This window comes from Hyla sarda, chromosome 3, assembly GCF_029499605.1.
Source record: "Hyla sarda isolate aHylSar1 chromosome 3, aHylSar1.hap1, whole genome shotgun sequence".
NCBI lineage: Eukaryota > Metazoa > Chordata > Amphibia > Anura > Hylidae > Hyla > Hyla sarda.
The window spans coordinates 193,294,709-193,318,296 of NC_079191.1; the positions used below are offsets into that span (position 1 = coordinate 193,294,709).

Here is a 23,588-nt window from a genome sequence, read left to right on the forward strand (position 1 = left end):
TGACGTACATTTACGTCATGGCCATGACCGCAAGCACGCGTCATACGCGGCAGGTCCCGGCTGGTAATGGTGGACATCAGCGATCGATGTCCGCAATTAACCCCTCAGATGCCGTGATGAATACAGATTGTGGCATCTGTGGCAGTGCGACACTTAATATGGATGATTGGATCGCCCGTAATAAATAGTCCAAATCACCCCCCTTTTCCCATAAAAAAAAAAAACGATGTAAATAAAAATAAATATAAACATATGTGGTATCGCCGCGTGCGTAAATGTCCGAACTAAATGTTCAAATAATATATAATTAATTAAACCGCACGGTCAATGGCGTACACGCAAAAAAAATTCCAAAGTCCAAAATAACATATTTTGTCACTTTCTATATCATGAAAAAATTTATAAAAAGCGATCAAATGTCCGATCAATACAAAAATGGTACTGGTAAAAATTTCAGATCACGGCGCAAAAAATGAGCCCTCATACCGCCCCATACACAGTAAAATAAAAAAAAGTTATAGGGGTCAGAAGATGACAATTTTTTTACGTATACATTTTCCTGCATGTAGTTATGATTTTTTTTACAGAAGTATGACAAAATCAAAACTATATAAGTAGGATATCGTTTTAATCGTATGGACCTACAGAATAAAGATAAGGTGTCATTTTTACCGAAAAAGGCACTGCGTAGAAACGGAAGCCCCCAAAAGTTACAAAATGGCGTTTTTTCTTCAATTTCGGCGCACAATGATTTTTTTTATCCCGTTTCGCCGTAGATTTTTGGGTAAAATTACTGATGTCACTGCAGAGTAGAATTGGTGGCGCAAAAAATAAGCCATAATATGGATTTTTAGATGCAAAATTGAAAGGGTTATGATTTTTAAAAGGTGAGGAGGAAAAAACACGAAAGTGCAAAAACAGAAAAACATGTGGTCATTAAGGGATTATCAAATTATTGCTAATACTTTTCCCATTTACCCCCAAAAAGTGTAAAATAAATAAAAGTAATAAACATGTTTGGTATTGCCGTGTGCGTAATTGTCTGAACTATCAAAATATAATGTCAATTATTCCGTATGGTAAACGGCATAAATGTGTTTTGGTCAGATCATATTCCAAATAAAAATTTTAATAAAATGTGATCAAACACTCAGATATACGCAAAAGTGGTAAAATCACTGTAAATCCGGTAAAACAGCCCTGTACGGAAAAATGGGAAAGTTATAAGTGGTCAAAATAGGGCAATTTTACTTATTTTGTGGAAACATTTTTTTTTTGGCAGTACAATAATAGAAAAGTATGTAAACATGGGTATCAGATAATTCGTATTGACCCACAGAATAAAGAAAACATGTAATTTTTACCGTAAAGTGTACAGCATAAAAACAAAACCCTCCGAAATGTGCAAAATTTTAGTGTTCTTTTCAATTTCCTCACACAAATAATAACTTTTTTGGGGATTGCTGTACATTTTATAGTAAAATGAGTGATGTCACTACAACAATTGGTCATGCAAAAAAACAAGCCCTCACATGGGTCTGTATATGGAAAAATAAGAGTTATGATTTTCAGAAGGCGAGGAGGAAAAAAACCAAAGCACAAAAATAAAATTTTCCTTTTTTTTTTTAAATTTTTTTTTTTAATTTTTATAAATCAACTCAGAAAGTTAAAGGGGTATTCCGGGCAAAAACATGGAGATAAAATGTTTTTGGCCTGGAATACCCCTGTAAACATGTTTGTAAATTAGTTCACACAAAAGAAGCGTGGTCGGGCACCCTCCCTCGGTATCGTGCTGATGGGACGGAGTGCACTGATCTGCGGCAACAGATCAGGCTATGCTCAGTCGGGCTATCCCCATACAAGCAACTATGTGCGGTCGTGCTGACATGTGCAGTGCAGTCAAATGGTAATCCCAATGCAGATGAGAAGTGAAGAAAAAAAACGAGCACAGACCTTTAGTTGCTGACGATCAGGAACTTCTTTATTGAAGACTTGGGGGACACCATATGCTGGGGGAGCAGGACGCCGGACAGTTTGTGCTCCCCAAGCATATGGTGTCCCCAAGTCTTCAATAAAGAAGTTCCTGATCGTCAGCAACTAAAGGTCTGTGCTCGTTTTTTTTCTTCACTTCTCATCTGCATTGGGATGTTTGTAAATTACTTCTATTTAAAAATCTTAACCCTTCCAATACTTATCAGCTGCTGTATGTTCCACAGGAAGTTCTTTTCTTTTTGAATTTCCTTTCTGTCTGACCACAGTGTTCACTGCTGACACCTGTCAGAAACTGTCCTGAGCAGGATAGGTTTACTATGGGGATTTGCTCCTACTCTGGGCAGCTACTAAAATGGACAGAGGTGTCAGCAGAGAGCACTGTGGTCAGACAGAAAGGAAATTCAAAAAGAAAAGAACTTCCTCTGCAGGGCTGTGGAGTCTGTAGATAAATGTTCCGACTCCGGAGTTTTTTGTACTTCCGATTCTCCGACTCCTCTGTATTAATATGCAAATGTATTTTATACATTCCTTGAAGGAAAGAAAGGCAACATACAGGTCATTACCACAGGACTGGGAAGCCAATAGTCTACTGTATTGAACAGTTTGTGTGCTGATCTGCTGCTGAAGATAGGGCAGTGGGAGGATCCAGGAAGGGGTATTTATTATAAAACATGATTTCCCTTGTAGAATCCCATAGTCATGTTTAAAGGGGTACTCCGCCCCTAGACATCTTATCCCCTATCCAAAGGATAGGGGATAAGATGTCAGATCGCCGGGATCCCGCTGCTGGGGACCCCCTGGATCGCTGCTGCGGCACCGCGCTTTCATTACTACACAGAGAGTTCGCTTTGTGCGTAATGATGGGCGATACAGGGGACGGAGCAGCGTGATGTCATGGCTCCGCCCCTTGTGACATCATGACCCGCCCCCTCAATACAATAGACAATAGACTTGTATTGAGGGGGCGGAGCCATGACGTAATGATGCTTTGGCCCCTGTATCACCCGTCATTACGCACAGAGCGAACTCGCTCTGTGCAGTAATGAGAGTGTGGTGCCGCAGCGGCGATCCCGGGCGGTCCCCAGCAGCCGGACCCCGGCGATCTGACATCTTATCCCCTATCCTTTGGATAGGGGATAAGATGTCTAGGGGCGGAGTACCCCTTTAAGCTAACAATCGAGTTTACAAGTTTTTATAGCCTTTTTCCAATGGTTTACATCTTCAGTCTTGAACTATTGACCCTCCATTCCCTTCACTTACACAAGTGTCTCTAGTCCTGCAAAAAACATATTTCCTTAATCCCTTATCAGTGAGAGGTAGTTTACCCATGGGTTCCCTGTAACAGCAGGACACAACACTATGGAAAGTATAAGTATTGCCGCTCCTAATTGTGCGTTGCGTGCCATATAGTGAAGCACATGAAAAGCATGCTTCTTCACAGTCACTTAACGTGTTCGTTTTGTTTTGTGGTTACATGAGGCACTGCATGCATTGGTCTTTATTCTTACAGTAGACTCCGACTCTAGGTACCCAAAATTTCCTCCGACTCCACAGCCCTGTTCCTCTGGAACATACAGCAGCTGATAAGTACTGGAAGGGTTATTATTTTTAAATAGAAATAATTTACAAGTATGTTTAACTTTCTGGCACCAGTTGATTTATAAAAAAAATATTTTCTTGTGGAATGGTCTGTGTCCTTAAGGGGGTTAAACAATAAAACTTCTTTTTTTTTTTTATTTATTTATTTTTTTTTTTTATAATACTTTGTTTTCTAAGTGCTTTGTGTCACCTATAGGTTTTCTTTTTTCTACATGCAACTCATGTGGGTGGCTTGCCTTAGCTCTGCTACATCATGCTCTTGTCCCATGTAGTTCAGATGAGGGTGAAGCGGGGTCAGGCCAAGCTCTTCTACATGAGCAGGACATGCATGGCTGGGTGCAGAGGCGTACTGGGTAGTCTTGTGAGTCCAATCTTGTCAGCTTCCTTGACCCTGTCAGAAACTGAGGAAACTGACACAACACAGGCATCCAATAGTTTGTTCAGCATTGGCCACGCTCAGGCAACAGGATATCATGCAATAACCAAGATTTCCTGAGATCCTGCTGGCTGAGTGTGGCCAGTGCTGAATACACAGCTTGGTACATCCGTCTTTGCATTTTCATTTTTTACTCATCACATTCTAAAAATCATAACGCTTTCAATTTTGCACCCAAAACTCCATATTATGGCTTATTTTTTGCGCCACCAATTCTACTTTGCAGTGACATTAGTCATTTTACCAAAATATGCACGGCAAAGAGGAAAAAAAGTTCATTGTGCGACAAAATTGAAGAAAAAAATGCCATTTTGTAAGTTTTGGGGGCTCCCGTTTCTACTCATTGTATTTTTTGGTAAAAACGACACCTTATCTTCTGTAGGTCTATACGGTTAAAATGATACCCTACTTATATAGGTTTGATTTTGTATTACCGTATTTATCGGGGTATACCACGCACCGGCCTATAACATGCACCCTCATTTTACCAAGGATATTTGGGTAAATAAAGTTTTTTACCCAAATATCCTTGGTAAAATGAGGGTGCGTGTGTGTGCATGTGTATACTAGGGGTGTGAATCGCCAAGAATTTGGCGATACCATTTGAATCGCGATACCAGTGTGGCGATTCGATATATCACGATACCGTCTAGGTTAGGGATGTAAGAAAAAATCGATTCTCGCGATAATCGCGATTTTTCATTTGCCGATACAGAATCGATTCAAAATATTTTTGAATCGATTCTTTTAGGGATGTGGAATTTTTAATAAAACGCACTTTTCTTACCTGCCAACGAGCCCGCGGAGCTCCGGTACAGTCCGGTACAGGTGTTCGGTCCCCGGGCTGTATTCTTCTTACTTCCTGTTAGTCCGGCACGTCACATGGAGCTTCAGCCTATCACCAGCGGAGGCGGGACATCGCTGCGGCTGGTGATAGGCTGAAGCTCCATGTGACGTGCCGGACTAACAGGAAGTAAGAAGAATACAGCCCGGGGACCGAACACCTGTACCGGACTGTACCGGAGCTCCGCGGGCTCGTTGGCAGGTAAGATAAAGTGCGTTTTATTTTATTTTGCAGCCCGGACGGGATAACATGAGAAAAGTGAGCACCGGAGTACTAGATCGCCGCTGTCAAAGCTGACAGCGGCGTCTATTGGGATCTATGAATGCTCCCAGGTGGGCGATATATCGCGATGTATCGTCACCTAGACGGTATCGCGATATATCGCGATATATCGAATCGCCACACTGGTATCGCGATTCGAATCGAATCGCCAAATTCTTGGCGATTCACACCCCTAGTCTAGGTGACGATACATCGAGATATATCCCAGTTCTGTCTAAAAAACAATGTCTTTTACACTTTTATTAAAACTTTATTTTATTTAAATTTTTTTATACACTTTATAAGTCTTTTAGGAATCATTAGATTCCTCAGACAGATGAAAAGAGTTCTATTGAACTCAATTGATCTCCGATCCATTGATAGAGCCTGGTCCAGCCGCATCAGATCCGGCTGACAAAATGTGGAACTTGTATCTCCTGATGCCCGGGACATGCTGTTCCGGGCATCAGGAGATACTAATTCAACATCACTAAAAGAATCGATTCAAAAATATTTTTAATCGATTCAGTATTGGCATGTGAAAAATCGTGATAATCGCGCAAATCAATTTTTTTCTTACATCCCTAGTGTATACCCCCATACACTGTTTCCGACCCCGCAGAAGCCCCCAGGAAAGGCAGGGGGAGAGAGGCCGTCGCTGCCCGCTTCTCTCCCCCTGCCTTTCCTGGGGTCTAGAGCCCTTCTGCCTCCGTTTCTCTCCCCCTGCTGTCGGCGCCGCTGCCCTTTCTCTCCCCCTGGCTATCCTGGGGGCTTCTGCGGGGTTGGGGCTTCTCTCCCCCATTGCCGGCGCCGCTGCCCCGTTGCCTCCCCCATCCCCGGTTGTATAATTACGTGTTGCCGGGGTCGGGTCCCCGCTGCTTCTGGCCTCCGGTGTGGCGTCCCCTGCGTCTTTGCTATGCGCTGCACGGCGCGCCGCAATGACGAGTGATGTCACTCGTCATTGTGTCTCGCATTGCATAGCAACGACGCAGGGGACGCCACACCGGAGGCCAGAAGCAGCGCGGACCTTACCACTGCAACAGGTAATTATACAACCGGGGATGGGGGAGGCAGCGGCGCCGGCAATGGGTGCCGCTGCCCCTTCTCTTCCCCTGTCTATCGCCGCTGCTTCTCTCCCCCTGGCTATCGGCGCCGGCAATGGGGCAGCGGCACAGATAGCCAGGGGGAGAGAAGGGGCAGTGGCGCCGATAGCAGGGGGAGAGAAGCGGCGGCAGCAGGGCTCTAGACCCCAGGATAGGCAGGGGCAGAGAAGCGGGCAGCGACGGCAGGTCTCTGCACCTGCAAAAGCCGCTGCAGTTCATTGATTTAAAGCGCCCGCTTTAAATCATTGAACTGCAGCGGATTATCAGCGTATAGCACGCAGATGGACTTTAGGCTAAAAAATTTTGCCTAAAAAATGCGTGTTATACGCCGATAAATACGGTACTTCTAAAAAAAAAACAAGAAAAAAAAACCTAACTACATGCAGGAAGATTTATATGTTTAAAATTGTCATCTTCTGACCCCTGTAACTTTTTTATTTTTCCACTTATGGGGCGGTAATTTTTTGCGCCGTGATCTGAAGTTTTTATAGGTATCGGTTTTGATCTGACTTTTTGATTGCTTTTTATTCATTTTTTCATAATATAAAAAGTGATCAGAAATACGCTATTTTGAATTTTGTAATTTTTTTGCTCATACGCCATTGACCGTGCGGTTTAATTAACAATATACTTTTATAGTTCGGACATTTCCGCAAGTGGCGATACCACATATGTTTATTTTTATTTACAGGTTTTTTTTTTTTAAATGGGGGAAAAGGGGGGTGATTCTTACTTTTATTAGGGAAGGGGTCTAACTTTTTTTTCACACTTTTTTATTTGCAGTGTATTAGCTACCCCCCCCCCCCCCCCCCCGTAGTGGCTATTACACTGCGCACACTAATCTACTACCCAGATCATTGCTGTGCATTGACACGGCAAAGATCAGTATTATCGGCAGTCGATTTCTCAAGCCTGGATTTCAGGCTTGGAGCAATCAATCACCGATAGGACGTGACGGAGGCAGGTAAGGGGACCTCCGCTCGCGTTCTAGCTGATCGGGACATCGCGATTTCACCGTGATGGTCCCGATTAGCCCGACTGTGCTGCCGGGAAGCTTTCACTTTCATTTTAGACGCGGCGATCAACTTTGAATGCCGCGTCTAAAGGGTTAATAGCGCGCGGCACAACGATCGGTGCCGCATGCTATTAGCCGCTATTATATACCGGGACAGGGCATACAGGTACGCCCTGTGTCCTTAAGGGGTTAAATATTCATAAGGTCGCCTCCCCCCCAATAGTCTGTCATTAAACACAGCCCATATTATCTGAACATTTGTCTAAGTCTGGAGTGCAAGGATAACAGGGAAAGTAAAACCTCACCTTGCAAGGGACCAATGAAAATAGCTTCAATATACAGTGTGTGTGTATATATTTATTTATATTTGCAGAGCAGCTGATCACACCACCTTCACAGGTAGACAGGTAGCATTCCCTAAACATCAGCTCTAGCTCCAGTTAAGTCTCAGAAACTGATTGGGATTTTATGTTAAGCCAGAAGTCTCCCCCGAAGGGAAGAGGACCTATCTACAGACAACGTTGTTTCGGGGTGTTGCCCCCAGCGGATGGGTCCTCTTCCCTTCTTGGGAGACTTCTCGCTTGGCATTAAATCCCAATCAGTTTCTGAGACTTAACTGTAGCTAAAGCGTATGTTTAGGCAATGCTACCTGTGAAGGTGGTGTGATGAACTGCTTTGTATATTCCTTTCCCCAGAATGCCTATTGGAGTGCTAATGGCCTTCGAATCTCCACACTCCAGAAATGGTGTCCCTCACCAAAGAGGATACTTACCACTTTTATTCATATAATTATTATTTTTTATTTATCATAGTTTTGAAGACAATAGAGAACCTTGGTGTTAGTTATGTGAAGAATTCAGAAGAATACTTAGCAAAATTGGAGAATGAAGTCAGAAAGCTTAAGTTTTCAGATTCTGTAAGTATGATGTTTTTAACTGTACAATTATGTTCAGAAGTCCTTCTACAGTCAAGAATCTTGAATTTCATAGTGTGCTTGCTGATAAAAATATATTTCTATTTTTGACATCTACAGGCTACGAAAGATGACATAAATGATAAAACATACGACGCACGAAGAAAAGATCACATATCTCACTTTATATTGCGCCTTGCATACTGCCAGTCGTAAGTGAACAGTCCTGTAGACTTGCCATAAATGTCTGAGTTGGGAAAGCCTCTTTAATAGAATGACACATTGCTTAAAGGGGTACTCCACTGGCCAGCGCTCAGAACTAAATGTTCTGAACGCTGTTTTCACGCTGTGGGGGTCGGCCACTCCCCTCGTGATGTCACGACCACGCCCCCTCAATCCAAGTCTATGGGAGGTGGCGTGACGTTGCTTGCCAGTGGAGTACCCCTTTAAGGCTGGGTGAGCAGAGACTAAGGGGGACCAAGGAAACCTAAGCATGGGTGTCCTTTGGTAATGATAAAGTAAGGTTCTGTCACAGATTTGCTAAATTCTGCACCACATCGTTTACAAAATTCACTCCAAAATTTACACAGATTTCTCTGCGGATTTACTGCAGATTTTTCTGAGCAAATAAATCTAGTGTTCATTTACCCTAACAATAAAGCATGATACGTTCAAAAAGATTAACACTAGAGATTGTATGGAGATGTTTACTCATTCCAGCCAGTAGGTGGCTCTTCTGTGCGATCTGTCTCTGGGCTATTTGAATGAAGTGTATGTATAAATGTGTTGGTATAGATATGGCTTCAATATGATAAAATTTATGTTGTGGTGTAACATGAATCAACCTATAGATACCTTTTATAATTACTTCAGAATCTTCATTCATGCATTCATATCTGCTGATTCCTGCCGATTCAGTGTGTGTATGTATGTATGTGTGTGTGTGTGTGTGTGTGTATATATATATATATATATATATATATATATATATATATATATACACACACACACTGATTTTTTTTTTTAGAGCCAACCTACCTGTGGTGCTGTACAGAGATTAGCATTATGCACACCAGCCCCTGTCCCCATTGTGAACAATCTGAATGGCAACAGTGTTTTTACCTGTGCGAGAAACTTGTTATCCATTGCAGATTTCAGCACAATATACTGTGGGCCTGTAAACTAAAGCTTATTTTAGTGTTTCCCAACCAGTGTGCCTCCAGCTGTTGCAAAACTACGACTTCCAGCATGCCCGGACAGCCTTCGGCTGTCCGAGCATGCTGGGAGTTGTAGTTTTGCAACAGCTGGAGGCACACTGGTTGGGAAACACTGGCTTATTTACAGATCCCAAACTGTCATAACAGACCCCCTTAATAAACAGAACATTTAAGATGCCCCAGCTCCATTTGGTCTCCTGAAATATGGTTTTCTAGTAAATGGTGGGGTCACAGTGGTGAGACACCGAGCCATCATTTATCACCCATCTTTTAAATACTGTGGTGACTCCCGCTGTTTGCAGACATATGGCTGAAAGGTTTTATGAATGCTTATTTACATTTAATGTTGCTTTAAAGGGGTACGCCACCCTAGACAAGATGTACCCCTGCTGGGGACCCCCGAGATCTCCCTGCTACACCCAGCATTCATTTAGAGCGTCGGGTGCAGCGCCAGAGGCTCATGACATCTCGGTTACTCCCCCTTAATGCAAGTCTATAGGAGGGGGCGTGACTGGGATGTCACGAGCGGGGAGTGCCCATGATGTCACGAGCCTCCGCTTCGCATTGCCAGTCATCTGGCACGGAGCGAACTTCGCTCTGTGCACCGGATGTCTGGGGTGCCGCAGACAAGATCGCGGGGGTCTCCAGCAGTGGGAACCCAGCGATCAGACATATTTATCCCCTATCTTTTTGGATAGGGGAAAAGATGTCTAGGGGCGAAGTATCCCTTTAATAAAATCATGCCAGGTAAATGTCTTTCTCCCTTGCAGCATCAGCATGATTATGGTAAATGGCTGCCCTGCTTCCACCATTATTGGGTGTCTCTGCTTCCCCGATATAACGTTGGTTCTGGTACCCACTGCTCACATAGGGGGAGATTTATCAAAACCTGTCAAGAGGAAAAGTTGCAGAGTTGCCCATAGCAACCAATCAGATCGCTTCTTTCATTTTTAACAAGGCCTCTGCAAAAGGAAAGAAGCGATCTGATTGGTTGCTATGGGCAACTCGGCAACTATTCCTCTGCACAGGTTTTGATAAATCTTCCCCCATACTGACTAGCTGACTCACACAGCACTTGCTGCCTGAGCATGGACTGGGGAGAAGCAAAGTGGTCCGGCATTAACAAGATTAGGGCTAAACAGGTGTGGCTAGCTGAGGACTGCAGCGACGTGACCCAGGTAACTGTTGGTAGCGGTGGTGCAGTGTCCGGCAAAAGATATAACAAATAGATGAATTGAAGACAGGACAGCACTCCCCATCCAACTCGGCTTTATTCAAGTGTTATGATGTTAACAAGTTCGTGCACGGGTGGAGGCGGGGGGCAGAGGCGGGGGGTTCTCACAGTGCTTCTTCAAGCCGGTGTATGACTCCTGCTTGCAATGTGACTTCATATATAGGCGGCACAGGCAGTGGCTTCATCAACAGGTGTCTCAGGTAAAGTTAACATGTGACCAAAACAAACACGTGGTAAGAAAATCATGTGACTACAGAACAAAAACAAATAACATCAAACATAGCATTGTAAATACATCAAGACATCAAATACATCAAGCAGAGAGCACTAGAGGAACGGGGCTGATTCAACTCCGTCATTCAAACCCAAGGCTCCAGTGGCTTCGAGTTTCAAAATCCAATGTGCTTCTCTGCACATCAATACAGCGTGCCGTTCCCCACCTCCGGGAACAGGCTTAACCCTCTCGATGCCAGTGAATTGTAAAACTCTGGAGTCGCCAGAATGTATTTCTTATACGTGGGCAATCAATCTGGGAGCACCCAATCCTGTCCCAATGGAGCGTAAATGCTCTCGAAATCTGACCTGGAGGGGTCGGATCATTTTGCCCACGTAAAAGAACCTGCAAGGACAAAAAATAACGTATACGAGATATAAGGTACGGCATGTTATCAAATCTCTAATCACATGATTGTTACCCCCTAATTGTAACATCTTTGTGGATATAAACTGTGGGCAAAAAGCACATTTCTTACACGGGAAGTTCCCTTTGGGGGCAAGATTGGTGAGCCACTTACCACCGCTGGCCTGTACATTTTTATATCCACGATGATGTTACAGTTAGGGGGTAATAAGAGTAGCCATATATCCTCACCATGCTGATCCCGGGAGGGAGGAAAAAAAAAACGTTGTATGGTCTGTGGGGGTCCCAGAGGTCTGTTCCCCACTCAGGGATACAGTGCTGATGTAAAGCACTTCACAGTAATCCCCTATACAGCAATGCCCTTGGCCATGTTCTGTAAAGGGAACTTCAGCACAGCTGATTTGATCATATGCTGCAGGAGTACCCCCTTTAACAACATGCCTTGGTGTTTTGTGACCTTTTAATAAAATCAAGTGAAGCATTCCAGTGAATTGTAGTGCTTTTCCTTTAGAGAAATGGTCTGCCAAACTTACTAACGTACTGATGTTTACTTTATTTATTTCATATGTATACATAAAAAATTATATATATTTATAGTAACGTGACACGTTTCGGCCCGTGGGGCCTTAGTCATACCAAACATATATATATTTATACAAACACACGCACATTATATATGTATATAATTTTCTATAATTTCTTTATTTGAGTGAAGACTAGAGGCAATGGTATATACAGCAGAAAATATTATATTTAATAATAATTTAATTTAATTTATTCAATTTTTTAGAGAAGACTTGAGACGATGGTTTATACAACAGGAAATGGACCTGTTCAGATACCGCTTCAAACTTTTACCAAAAGAAACGATCCAAGAGTTTCTGAAGTTCAATGGTTTGGAATATGTTGCTGTAAGTAACTGTAGTGGAATATCTGTTTTGCGTGCACACAATATTTGTTTGATTTATTGTTCTTGCTTCCAAAATGACCCCTAGAACTCTGCTGTAGGCAACGGCAAGGATCCTGGCATATGACACTCATGTGTTTTAACAGCAATTCTCTTTGAACAGAAGGAAAATCAATAGTATGAAGTAGACTGCAATCCTTGACATCTGCCGGAACCTCCAGACAGTTGATTAAGCTTTAGCTAAAGCTCTGATTTAGATCTTGCTCTATAAAATTCAAATCAATACTGCACATTTCTGGGCACTGTGGATTATTTTTATGTAGTGCACTTTTCCTCACCTTTCAGATAAGTCAGGGAGAGTCTGCTCTGGCTTATATACAGTTAACAGAGAGATTGTAATAAAACTGGATAAAATAAAAGAGGTATACTATAGAACAGTGGTCTTCAACCTGCGAACCTCCAGATGTTGCAAAACTACAACTCCCAGCATGCCCGGACCACCATCAGCTGTACGGGCATGGTGGGAGTAGTAGTTTTGAAACATCTGGAGGTCAGCAGGTTGAAGACCACTGCTATAGAACATGGTTGTATTACCTGTCATCACTTTGCGTTATGCCTGAATAAAGAAATTTCGTATTGCTTGACATCCGCGCTGGACATCTGTTTCTTACCATTTATCATGTACCGGACTTCTGGTAGCATTGGCAATTTGTGAAGCACTGTACTGTTATTGAAGTTCTTCTGACTTAAAAATTGATCCGTAGGATTAAACTACTTCTGCACGGTGTAGACTAGTGTGCAGAATCTTAGGGAACCTTGTAGGGATCGACCGATTATCGGTTTGACCAATATTATCGGGCGATAATCACGATTTTGGACATTATCGGTATCGGCAATTACCTTGCCAATATGCCGATAATGCCCCCCCCCCAATGCCTCCCCCCATCCCCGGTGTTATAAATACCTGTTCCCGGGGGTCCGCGATCCTTCTGGCTCTTGCGCTGTTGCTGTGCGCTGCGCTGCGTAATTACGAGTGACGTCGCCAACGCGACGTCACAGTCAGTACGCACAGTGACAGTGCAGGATGCCGATGGAGCCAGAAGGATCGCGGACCCCGGGAACAGGTAATTATAACACCGGGGATGGGGAGAGGCGATGGGGCAGCGGCGGTATGTGGGCAGAGGATGGGGGGAGGCGATGGGGCAGCTGTGGCGGTGGTATGTGGGCAGAGGATGGGGGGAGGCGATGGGGCAGCGGCGGCGGTGGTATGTGGGCAGAGGATGGGGGGGGAGGCGATGGGGCAGTGGCGGCGATGGTGGGGAGGCGATGGGGCGGAGGCGATGGGGCAGCGGCGGCTGCCTGTGGCCAGATGATGGGGGGGGGGAGGCGATGGGGCAACTGTGGTGGTTAGACTCAGGACAGGCAGGGGGAGAGAAGCGGGCAACGGCGGTGGTCTCTGGCACCGCAAAAGCCGCTGTATTTCATTGATTTAAAGCACCTGCTTTAAATTATTGATCTGCAATGGCTTCTGCCCCGCCGGGGGGTTGAAATAGCTGATAACTTATACCGATATTTCAGTATAAGTTATCGGCCTGAAAGGTGACAGATTATCGGTATCGGCCCAAAAAAACGATATTGGTCGATCCATAGAACCTTGTTTACACCTTTAACCCACATGGAGGTATTAACTCTGATGCAAGGTGATCCTCAGGTCTTACTCTCAAGACATAAGCTGATGACAGGAGTCTGGCAATGGCTCATTCCCTTCTGCTCACTGAAGTCAAGGTGCACGCTTTGCTGAAAAATAACTGGTATTCAATGTGTATACCTACTTGATATGACGTAATCAGTGTGAAAACTCCATAAGGGTCTATTCACACAGCAGAATTTCCGCTTGTGGAATTCCACCTCAAATTAACGCCCATAGACTTCTATGGGATTCCGCACTCCCATTCACACTTCTGAATTTCCGCTCGCAGAATCCCGCAAGCGGAAACTCAGAAGTGTGAATGGGAGTGTGAAATCCCATAGAAGTCTATGGGCTTTAAAGGGGTTATCCAGGAAAAAACTTTTTTATATATATCAACTGGCTCCAGAAAGTTAAACAGATTTGTAAATTACTTCTATTAAAAAAAATCTTAATCCTTTCAGTACTTATGAGCTTCTGAAGTTAAGGTTGTTCTTTTCTGTCTAAGTGCTCTCTGATGACACATGTCTCGGGAACCGCCCAGTTTAGAAGCAAATCCCCATAGAAAACCTCTTCTAAACTGGGCGTTTCCAGAGACACGTCATCAGAGAGAACAACCTTAACTTCAGAAGCTCATAAGTACTGAAAGGATTAAGATTTTTTTAATAGAAGTAATTTACAAAATCTGTTTAACTTTCTGGAGCCAGTAAATATATAATAAAAAGTTTTTTCCTGGAATACTCCTTTAATTTGAGGTGGAATTCCACAAGCGGAAATTCTGCCGTGTGAATAGACCCTAAGGGCTTGTTCACATGTAGCCTGTACGCTTCAGATTTCATGCTAAAAAAAATCTGCAGTGTGCAACCGGGGAGGTTCTCTACTTAAAAACTGCCAGTGCTGTGGATTTGATGCCGAGGATTTCATTGCAGATTTTATGCTGTGTTTAGTGATTTAAAAGAGGAATAAATCTAATAATAAAACTCTATCAAGACTACATGCCATAGATTGTATCTGCAGATTTCCTTGGGTGAAATCCTCAGTATTTATGGCACATGTGAACATGCCCTACAATACCATAGAATTATTTCTATAATAGGTCCTCTTTTGTTGATGCCAGTTTAATGTGTAGGCTGTGATTTTGTTGTTTTGCTGTTTGTTAGCAGTAGGGGGAGCTCTTGTATCATAAGCCGCCCCATGACAACACATCATATTTATAAAAATGGTCTGGAGGGAGAGTGTAACTAATAGCCTTTGTCATTTGCTTCACCTGAAAAAAAAAAAAAAACCTTGAATTGGGTTTTATGTCTGCTCATATTGTTTTTTGTATGCTTAGCTCCTCCATACATTGCAAGACTTCTTGGAATATCTGTGCAGCAGAATAGGCTAAATATTAAGCAATAGAGCAGTGTTTCCCAACTAGGGTGCCTTCAGATGTTGCAAAACTACAACTCCCAGCATGCCTGGACAGCCTTTGGCTGTCCAGGCATGCTGGGAGTTGTAGTTTCGCAACACCTGGAGGCACCCTGGTTAGGAAACACTGCGATAGAGCCTAGATTCACAGCCTGTATTGATGTTTTAGGTGTCATAATAGTATATTACCTTTGAAAAGAGCATAAAGAAAAGCAGTGCAGAAAGTATCTGATATGAATATAGGAAAGCAGTGTGTTTCCCATCAAATAGTACTGCAGCTTTTCCATGTACTCAATGAGAAGACAGAAACGAGAACTAGAGGGATACAGATGTAAAAGTCTGGAATGATATAGAGTTGTCATTTTTGGTGCTAACATATTCGATTCTACAACATCAGAGTCTTTGATGTGTTCACAAGAAATAGGCGGCAGCCCTGCTAGTGCTAAGATATATTTATAATATGACACATTTTAATTGGCAGCACCGCTAGGGAGAAAACATCAAGGTTATCATTTCATCAAATAGCATGTACCATCCCACCACGGTAAGGTGATTTATTTTGGGACATACCCTACGCTAGCAGTTTGTGATGTCATTTTTCTGTTTGTATTTCTGCCGCAGCAGCACGCACCTCCTCTCAGCTTATAATGTGCTGACCAATATTTAATGTTTTGTGTTATATATGTGGGGGAGGGGCTGCTTTCATCTTCGTTCTTTATTCTGCTCATTCCCTTGGGTGATTTTAAAGGGGTACTACCTTGGTGGGACAGTTTGTGTTCCGTGCTTTATCTCCTATTGAGCTATATTATAGTTTTTAATTTTTTTTAAATGTGTCTATAGTTTTGTTTTGTCTGACCTTTGTTGTTTGGAGGAAGTCTGGTAGTTTCAGCTATTTCCTGCTCATGCCGACCCCCCCCCCCCTTTTTTTTTTTTTTTAACCTTGCGGAGTTTCAGTGATTGTTTCGTCATCATGGAGATGGGTTCCGTGATTTGAGCCTGCCTTCTCTGTTCCGCCTCTCGCTGCCCATCTGTTTATTATTCATACTTTCGTTCTGTGATCCTCCTTCTCTGCCCGAGCACATGATCACATGACTTTACAGCCTCGTTTCCGCTCAACCAATGAACATTCCGTAAAGTCATGTGACTTTAGCGAGCTTCGTTTTGTAAAATTCTGCAAGGTTTTGCGTAAGTCATGTGATTTTTCAGCCTAGTTTCCGCAATCAAATGATGCTGCCAGGCTGGGATGTAAATTTTGTGCTGCACCAATTACGCAACTATGCGCAGCGCATGCGCAGGTGTATGAAGCTTTTCCATGGTGGCTAAAGGAGGATCACGTGTTACGAGCCAATAAGATCAATACAGCAACAGGGATAGGAAAAAAAGACACAGATGGCCGACTAAGTAATGAAGGAGGGCAAGCCAGGGGTGGACACCAAAAGGTAGTAGGAAAGGCCAAAGATGGGGGGGGGGGGGGGGGTGAAAAAGGGAGGACAAAAAAGAAAAAACAAAGACTCACGGGAAGGATGGGAAATGTAGTTTGACCTAGCCCACAGACTGGAAGGAAAGGAAAGCATGCCAAAAGACGAACGCGGAGTCAACTGAGGTAAAAAAAAAACACAAAAAGGTGACAAAAGGAATGGTTAGACAGCTACAATACACACAACAATTAAAGCAAAATAATAAGTGCAGGGTAGTACCCCTTCAAGCAGAAAGTAGGTGGATCTTGCATGCCCAGAAATGGTAGCGCTAGCCTAGGAGGAGACCTATTTACAGTATAAAATAGAGTCCATCCCAATGGAAGTCACCTTACTGTGGTGGGATTGTACACACTGGCCAAATGATATGCTAAGACCCTCCTCCTCCTTTAATTCTTTATAGCAGTATTGCAATTTAATAGTGTCATATTATACATATATCTCAGCGCTAGCATTGTGCTGCTGCAACTATCTTGTTTGCGTTACTATTTCAACCGCCGCAATGTAACATTTATACTAGTTGTATGTGCTGACCTATTGATTTGTTGTCAAAATCCCACGGTCACGCCAGGGTGAGTGTGTTTTTTCTTGTGTATAAGCTGACATGACTCTTGTTGTGACATTGATACATAGGCAGCTTTGGCTACAGTTTGTTACCTGTTAGGGTATGTTCACACGGCAGAATGTCCATGCAGAATTACGCATGAATATTCCGCAGCAGCATAGTCCCATTGATTTCAATGAGATTCTGCTGCTTTGTTCACATGGCAGAAGTTCCGCAGCAGCAACATCTGCCGTATCCACAAAAACATTTAAGCTGCACACTGATTTTGCAGATTCCACTCGGCAGCTTATGAGACGACGTGTGTGAACACAGCTGTAGAGTCTTTGCTGGAAGATATCGCCAGCTTGTCATCCAAGCTATGTCCCACTAGGGCGGTGTTTCCCAACCAGGGTGACTCCAGCTGTTGCAAAACTACAACTCCCAGCATCCCCGGACAGCCTTCGGCTGTCCGGGGATGCTGGGAGTTGTAGTTTTGCAGCAGCTGGAGGCACCCTGGTTGGGAAACACTGCACTACAGTCTTAGTTTTACCTTTTGTACATAACTTCCAATTCACTATGTACTAAAAAACTGTCTGTGAGTGAATATTGTTCGGGTGCTGGCTATACAGTATAAGATAGCAGGCTAGCAATTATTATTTTTTTTACCCTTAAAATAGTCCCCACAACCTGTGACACGTCCTTGTGCAATTTCACCGATCCATACTATTCAACACTTTGTGCTTTTACTGTATATTGTTCCCTAAGATATGAAGTCGTCTGTAGTAACTTATGCTTTCTAGCTCTTTCAGGCAGTTCTCGCCAATAAATCTGTATTTTGATATCATTTTTAAGGACCCCTACTTGTTTTGTGCTGGTGATAAAACACACGCATATGCTCTGACAAAGTGTTCAGCTCCACAATAAGCTATTTTCCCCATAGTGATGTTCCTCATTTATTCTAACACACAGATTCTGCAGGATAATTGCTTTTGTGTCACACTGTATAATCCATATATAATCACTGCACACCAGTAAAATATTCATAAATGCATTTCTGGGAGAAAACATGTACTAGACTGCCGAGTCTTATGTAGAAGTAATGAACTGTTCGTGACGCTGTAAAGTAGAAGCTACTATGTAAAAATGGGCATCTTCTGACCTACTGTCACATACTGGATACATGATATTTAGAATTTACCAGCCTGGAGTGTGGATAAGAAATGAATAATGCTAAAGCAGTGCTCTGAAAATGTATTTGCCCTTTTCCCAGTGTTTTTTGTATCTTTGCATATTTGTCACATTTAAATGTGTCCGATCATCATATTGGAGCTGTGCAGGTACTGAGTCAGCAAAGTGTTGCTCTGTGGGAGTTACATCAGTAGGGCTATTGGTGGAATAAAATAAAAGTAGATGCTATAAACACAGGTCAATAGTATGATGTTATGACAGAGCTATAATAAAACTGCATTAATACAGTTTAATACAGCAGATTATTATTATTTTTTTTAATCTTGTTTACAGTCCATTACCATGCAGTGTTTTTCAGAGATACCATGTTTGCATAACATTTTTGTGGCCATTGTCTATAGTGCAATATGAAACGTAGCACATATGAAGTACCGTATGTTATTTTGTATTTTTTTTCTTAAAGTGTGGTGTTGCTTTATTTTTTTTTTTTTATGCTATAAATGTTTTTAACAACATAAAAAATGCTATGAGAAAAAAATTAAAATTAAATTAACACACAGGTCTTAAAAACTCTGACAAATCTTAAAGCCAGTAGGATTTTACTTAGCAGGTACATGCCTCTTACTAAAATCTGCACTAGCTATTAGCTGGTGTAGATTTCAGCTAAAACTTATGCCTGTAAGTTTTAGTAAATCTGGTTTGCGTGGAGGGTCATACCGCTTTCTGCTAAGCCCCACTTAGCAGCCACATGGCAAACATGGCTTAAAATTGTAAAAAGTCACAAATTGTTGTGAAAAATGGGGCACAACATTTTTTGATTTTGACATCAAAACACTACCATGCTTGATAAATTTCCCCTCTTACATGTGGTGCTTGCCTGTGGCTTTCAACAGTGCATGGAGCAGGCTCAGGACTTGAGTCCACTCCATACCAGGTTGGCACCTGGCTGATTCATTAACTAAGGGCCGCTGACAAGATGATTGACCTGTGCTGGCTATTGTGTTTAAATGCCGCAGTCAGTTTAGACATTGGCATTTAAACAGTTATCCTACTTCATTGGTGGTTCAGGTTCTTGGGGCAGTGTAGTTTACCAGGGGGGTGGATGTGATGCAGGGTAGAAGGAGTTGCAATCACATAGTTATGCATAGCAAGCATCAGTCATAACGTGCAATGGGTGCCACAGTCCGCTTTGGATAGCCCAGCTTATTTGTTCGCCACAAGCATGCACTTCCGGACCTCAGAGATCACCATATAACATCAGTTAGTGATAAGCAGGGTATTTCCATCATATTAAGTATAATTGGTTGTGTATATATTATCTAACAGGCTATAACAGCCTATGCAAATTTTTACTCAGTCTTAAAAATGGCCAAAATGAAAGATTATATGATATCATATCTAGGAGCCAGCATTGATATGCTTTAGCTTGGCTTTACCTGTCTTGTGTATCACTTTCCATTTTTAGTTAAAATAGAGTACCTCTTAAAATTAGAGACCATGTATCTCCTTTTCCGCAATAGACTAATTTGGTCCTCCCTTTCCAGTAGTAGAATTCAGTGACTGCATACAGCTCCATGCACTTAGCACCGATTGGAAGCATCCAGCTGCCAGATGAGTAAACCACCATCGATTGACCTGACAGATTTGACAGAAAGAATAGCACAGCACAAAATGCTATTTTTCCCTGTCACACAGACTGACAGTGGAACCTGATGGACCCCATTAGTCATTGTAGTCTGTTAGATGCCATTGGTGCCCATCATTTGACAGATCCAGCACTGCCCTAATGATTTTTGTTAAAACTAAAACCCTGACAGCAGTGTGAAAAGAGCCATACTACCTTGATGACCAGGTTTTGTCCATCTATGAATGGTAGAAGGCGAAAAAGAGGGATGGAGTCATCTTTATTATAACTCCATATAGTGTAGAAATAAGACCAAGCACAGCTTGATACAATTTAGGCAAATCAATCTCAGGCACGAAGCGGTGCGGACCGGCTTATGCTGGTACGGTATAAGCCGGGGTGTTAAGCGCATCCAATAGCAAGCAGCATAATATGTAAATATTTATGAAAAGGTAAATATAGATGGAGCACTCACTGGGTCCGATAGTAATGAAAAAAACTTCTTTATGACATGTTTAGTTCATGTTTGGTGAGAAATGGTTGTTGCCAATCAAACTGGGAGCATGGATTGGGAACAACCATTTCTCAACAAACAGATCCTTCTTCCGGCCTCCACTCAGTGGAAAAAGCAAAACAGGTGAAAAATGTTTGTTGCCAATCCATGCTCGTCGTCTTGTGTCTCCCCGCTGTAACGCTATGTAATGATGTCTGGACTTGACATGTAATGAAGTTTTTTAGGTTACTATCAAACCCAGTGAGCCATCTATAGCTACCTTTTCATAAAGATTTATTTTAACTCCGTCTCCTGACAATGTCATTTTCTGACATTTCTCTGTGTTAAATATCTAAAACCTAAGCAGCCTATTGAGGAAGGGATGTATTCTATATCGGTATCTACTTCATACATCAACAATTATTAATAAAGTGACACCGTATCTTGACTTGGTAAGCACAATGGGTTGTCATACTATTTGGTAGACCTCTGAGGTTTAAAATTTTGTAACATATACTCCTTTTCACAACAGTTTGAAATGTCCATTGTGAACATACCCTTAGAGTAAAAAAAAAAATTTATAAAGATTGCAAAATTGTGTTTTAATGTCTTTGGGGTATATTTTAATAAATGTCGTGAATTTCTTCTAGATAAGTAAAGAAGAAAAGGAGATGCACTGGGAAGATCTAAATTCTACTCCTGGCCTGAGCTCAGCTAAACTGGAGGACTGGGAATTTTACAAAGTAGGAATTTTATTACTTCAAACTTTCTTCAAATCTTTTCATCTAGGATTTCTGTATGGCTACATTCACACTATCGTTGTGCCCTGTTGAGAGAATAGCAGGAGAAAAAGATGGTGGTAGCACTATTTTTTTTTTCTCCCGCTATTCTCTCCGGCGGTCCTAACGCCGTCACACTACCGGGTCATAATGGTAGTATGAAAGGGGCCTATTCTGTGTTAGTCAGTGTTTTTAGATACTAAAATCCCCAGAATTCTGGGTATTAAACTACCCACCACCTCATAAAGTTATAGGGTTGTTCTGGTTACAAAAAAAAGCCCAAAAATTCTCCAAAAACCATTGCCACATTGGTTCTTTGTTAGTGTGTGGTATTGCAGTTACTTAAATGGAGATGAGTTGTACTATGTCACGATCAATAAACAGGTATTGTGCTGTTTGTAAAGAAAGCAGGCATGTTTCTTATGTATTTGGACATATTGATCTAAATGTATTCTATGTTAAACACACACAAACCCACAATAGCTTTTAAAGTGAATCTGTCAGCTCTGCCATTGTACCCAGCACTCACCATTGATACTTAAAGGGGTACTCCCATGGCAAACTTTTTTTGTTTTTTTTTTTTAAATCAACTAGTGCCAGAAAGTTAAACAAATTTGTAATAAAAAAATCTTAATCCTTCTAATACATTTTATGGGCTGTATACTACAGAGGAAATGCTTTTCTTTTTGGATTTCTCTGATGTCACGACCACAGTGCTCTCTGCTGACCTCTGCTGTCCATTTTAGGAACTGTCCAGAGCAGCATTTGTTTGCTATGGGGATTTTCTTCTGCTTTGGACAGTTCCAAAAGCAGAGGTCAGCAGAGAGCACTGTGGTCGTGACATCAGAGAAATCCAAAAAGAAAACAATTTCCTCTGTAGTATACAGCCCCAAAAAGTACTGGAAGGATTAAGATTTTTTTAATAGAAGTAATTTACAAATCTGTTTAACTTTCTGGCACCAGTTGATTAAAAAAAAAAACGTTTTCCACGGGAGTACCGCTTTAAAGGGGATATTCACCTAAGTACTGATAAGGTGACTTTTAGTACTTTACTTAAGTAGTTACCTGCCAGATAACAACTGACAAGGAAGAATCCGTGCTTGTCTTATATATGTGTTCTGAGTCAACTATAATGTTACTGTTATCTCCCTCCCTCTAACTACAAGTCCCATGATTCCTTGTTTCTAAGTGTGAGGACACTTTTCTCGCTCCCACACATCAGCTACCTCACCTATTGAAACACACCTGTGCTGATGTGTCCATGCAATAGACCAGGGATTTCTAACCAGGGTCCCTTCAGCTGTTTCAAAACTCCAGTTCCCTATAGAATTATTGACTGATGGCACCCTCCCCTCCCCCAATGGTCGCTCAACCCATTGAAGCAAAGACAGGGCTCCCTTTCCTCACATGACTAGTTATGTAATGTCTTGGGCTGCACTGCAACCTGGAAAAACCTGAGATGACCTTTTGTATGCTGTAATGCTGCTGTAATTGCGCACTGGCCCCTGGTTTTGCCCATACGGCACAGGTAGGTTAGTGTTAGGTCCCGTGCCACTTGAGAAACCTTGGCGTTGGTGTGCAGGCTTAAGTATGTCCTTCATATAAGGATATACTGGCTAATGTGTCAATTTTAACATCAGTTTTGAGGGTTAGCCAATGTCATTGTTCAATGTCGTCTACCACAGTAGTGTACCTAAATTCCTGTATTATTGGATTGGGCTAAAAGGCAGAGGAGATAGTAACAATAGTAGGTATACTATGTTACTAGACCACACCCTCTAATGACTGAGGCCACACCCCTAACAATTGATAATTTAAATCGTTGACATCTGTTTATCGATTTTCATCGATAATATCGATTTCATTGTTGCAGTCCTATTCTTATTTAATTCCTGTCTGCCAAATTTTAAAATCATATTTTTCTTCTAAACTCGAGTCGTCAAGGCAGGTCCGAGTAGGAGCATGCACGCTTTCCCCATAGAGCTGATACATTCCCATTAAAGTAAACCTACAGCACATGACCATTGCAGGTATGCAATAATGTCCTTAGGTTGGTATCTAGCAAGTTCACATTGATGGGTTCCATACCTAGTACAAGGGGTACATAACATAGCCATGTTCTTCTTGAAGACATAATGCTGTGTTTAAGATTTACACATGATTTGCGTTTGTAAAATCTGCAGTGGTATACATAGTTCTCAGGTCTACATCTTATGTACATTGGATG

The 23,588-nt window shown here is 42.2% G+C and overlaps 1 protein-coding gene across 6 annotated transcripts in view; it reads left to right on the plus strand.

Annotated features, from left to right (window-relative positions):
- The window catches only part of PRIM2 (DNA primase subunit 2), a 145,984-nt gene that overhangs the window by 16,048 nt on the left and 106,348 nt on the right, over positions 1–23,588 (plus strand). For 5 of the 6 annotated variants that reach the window (XM_056565793.1, XM_056565791.1, XM_056565792.1 and 2 more), the window contains exons 3-6: positions 8,063–8,166; positions 8,284–8,375; positions 12,045–12,165; positions 21,233–21,325. In XM_056565793.1, coding sequence (XP_056421768.1) covers positions 8,063–8,166; positions 8,284–8,375; positions 12,045–12,165; positions 21,233–21,325 — 410 coding nt within the window. Of the gene's footprint in view, positions 1–8,062; positions 8,167–8,283; positions 8,376–10,722; positions 10,815–12,044; positions 12,166–21,232; positions 21,326–23,588 lie in introns of those variants that run through there. The other variant, XM_056565797.1, reaches the window with a different exon arrangement.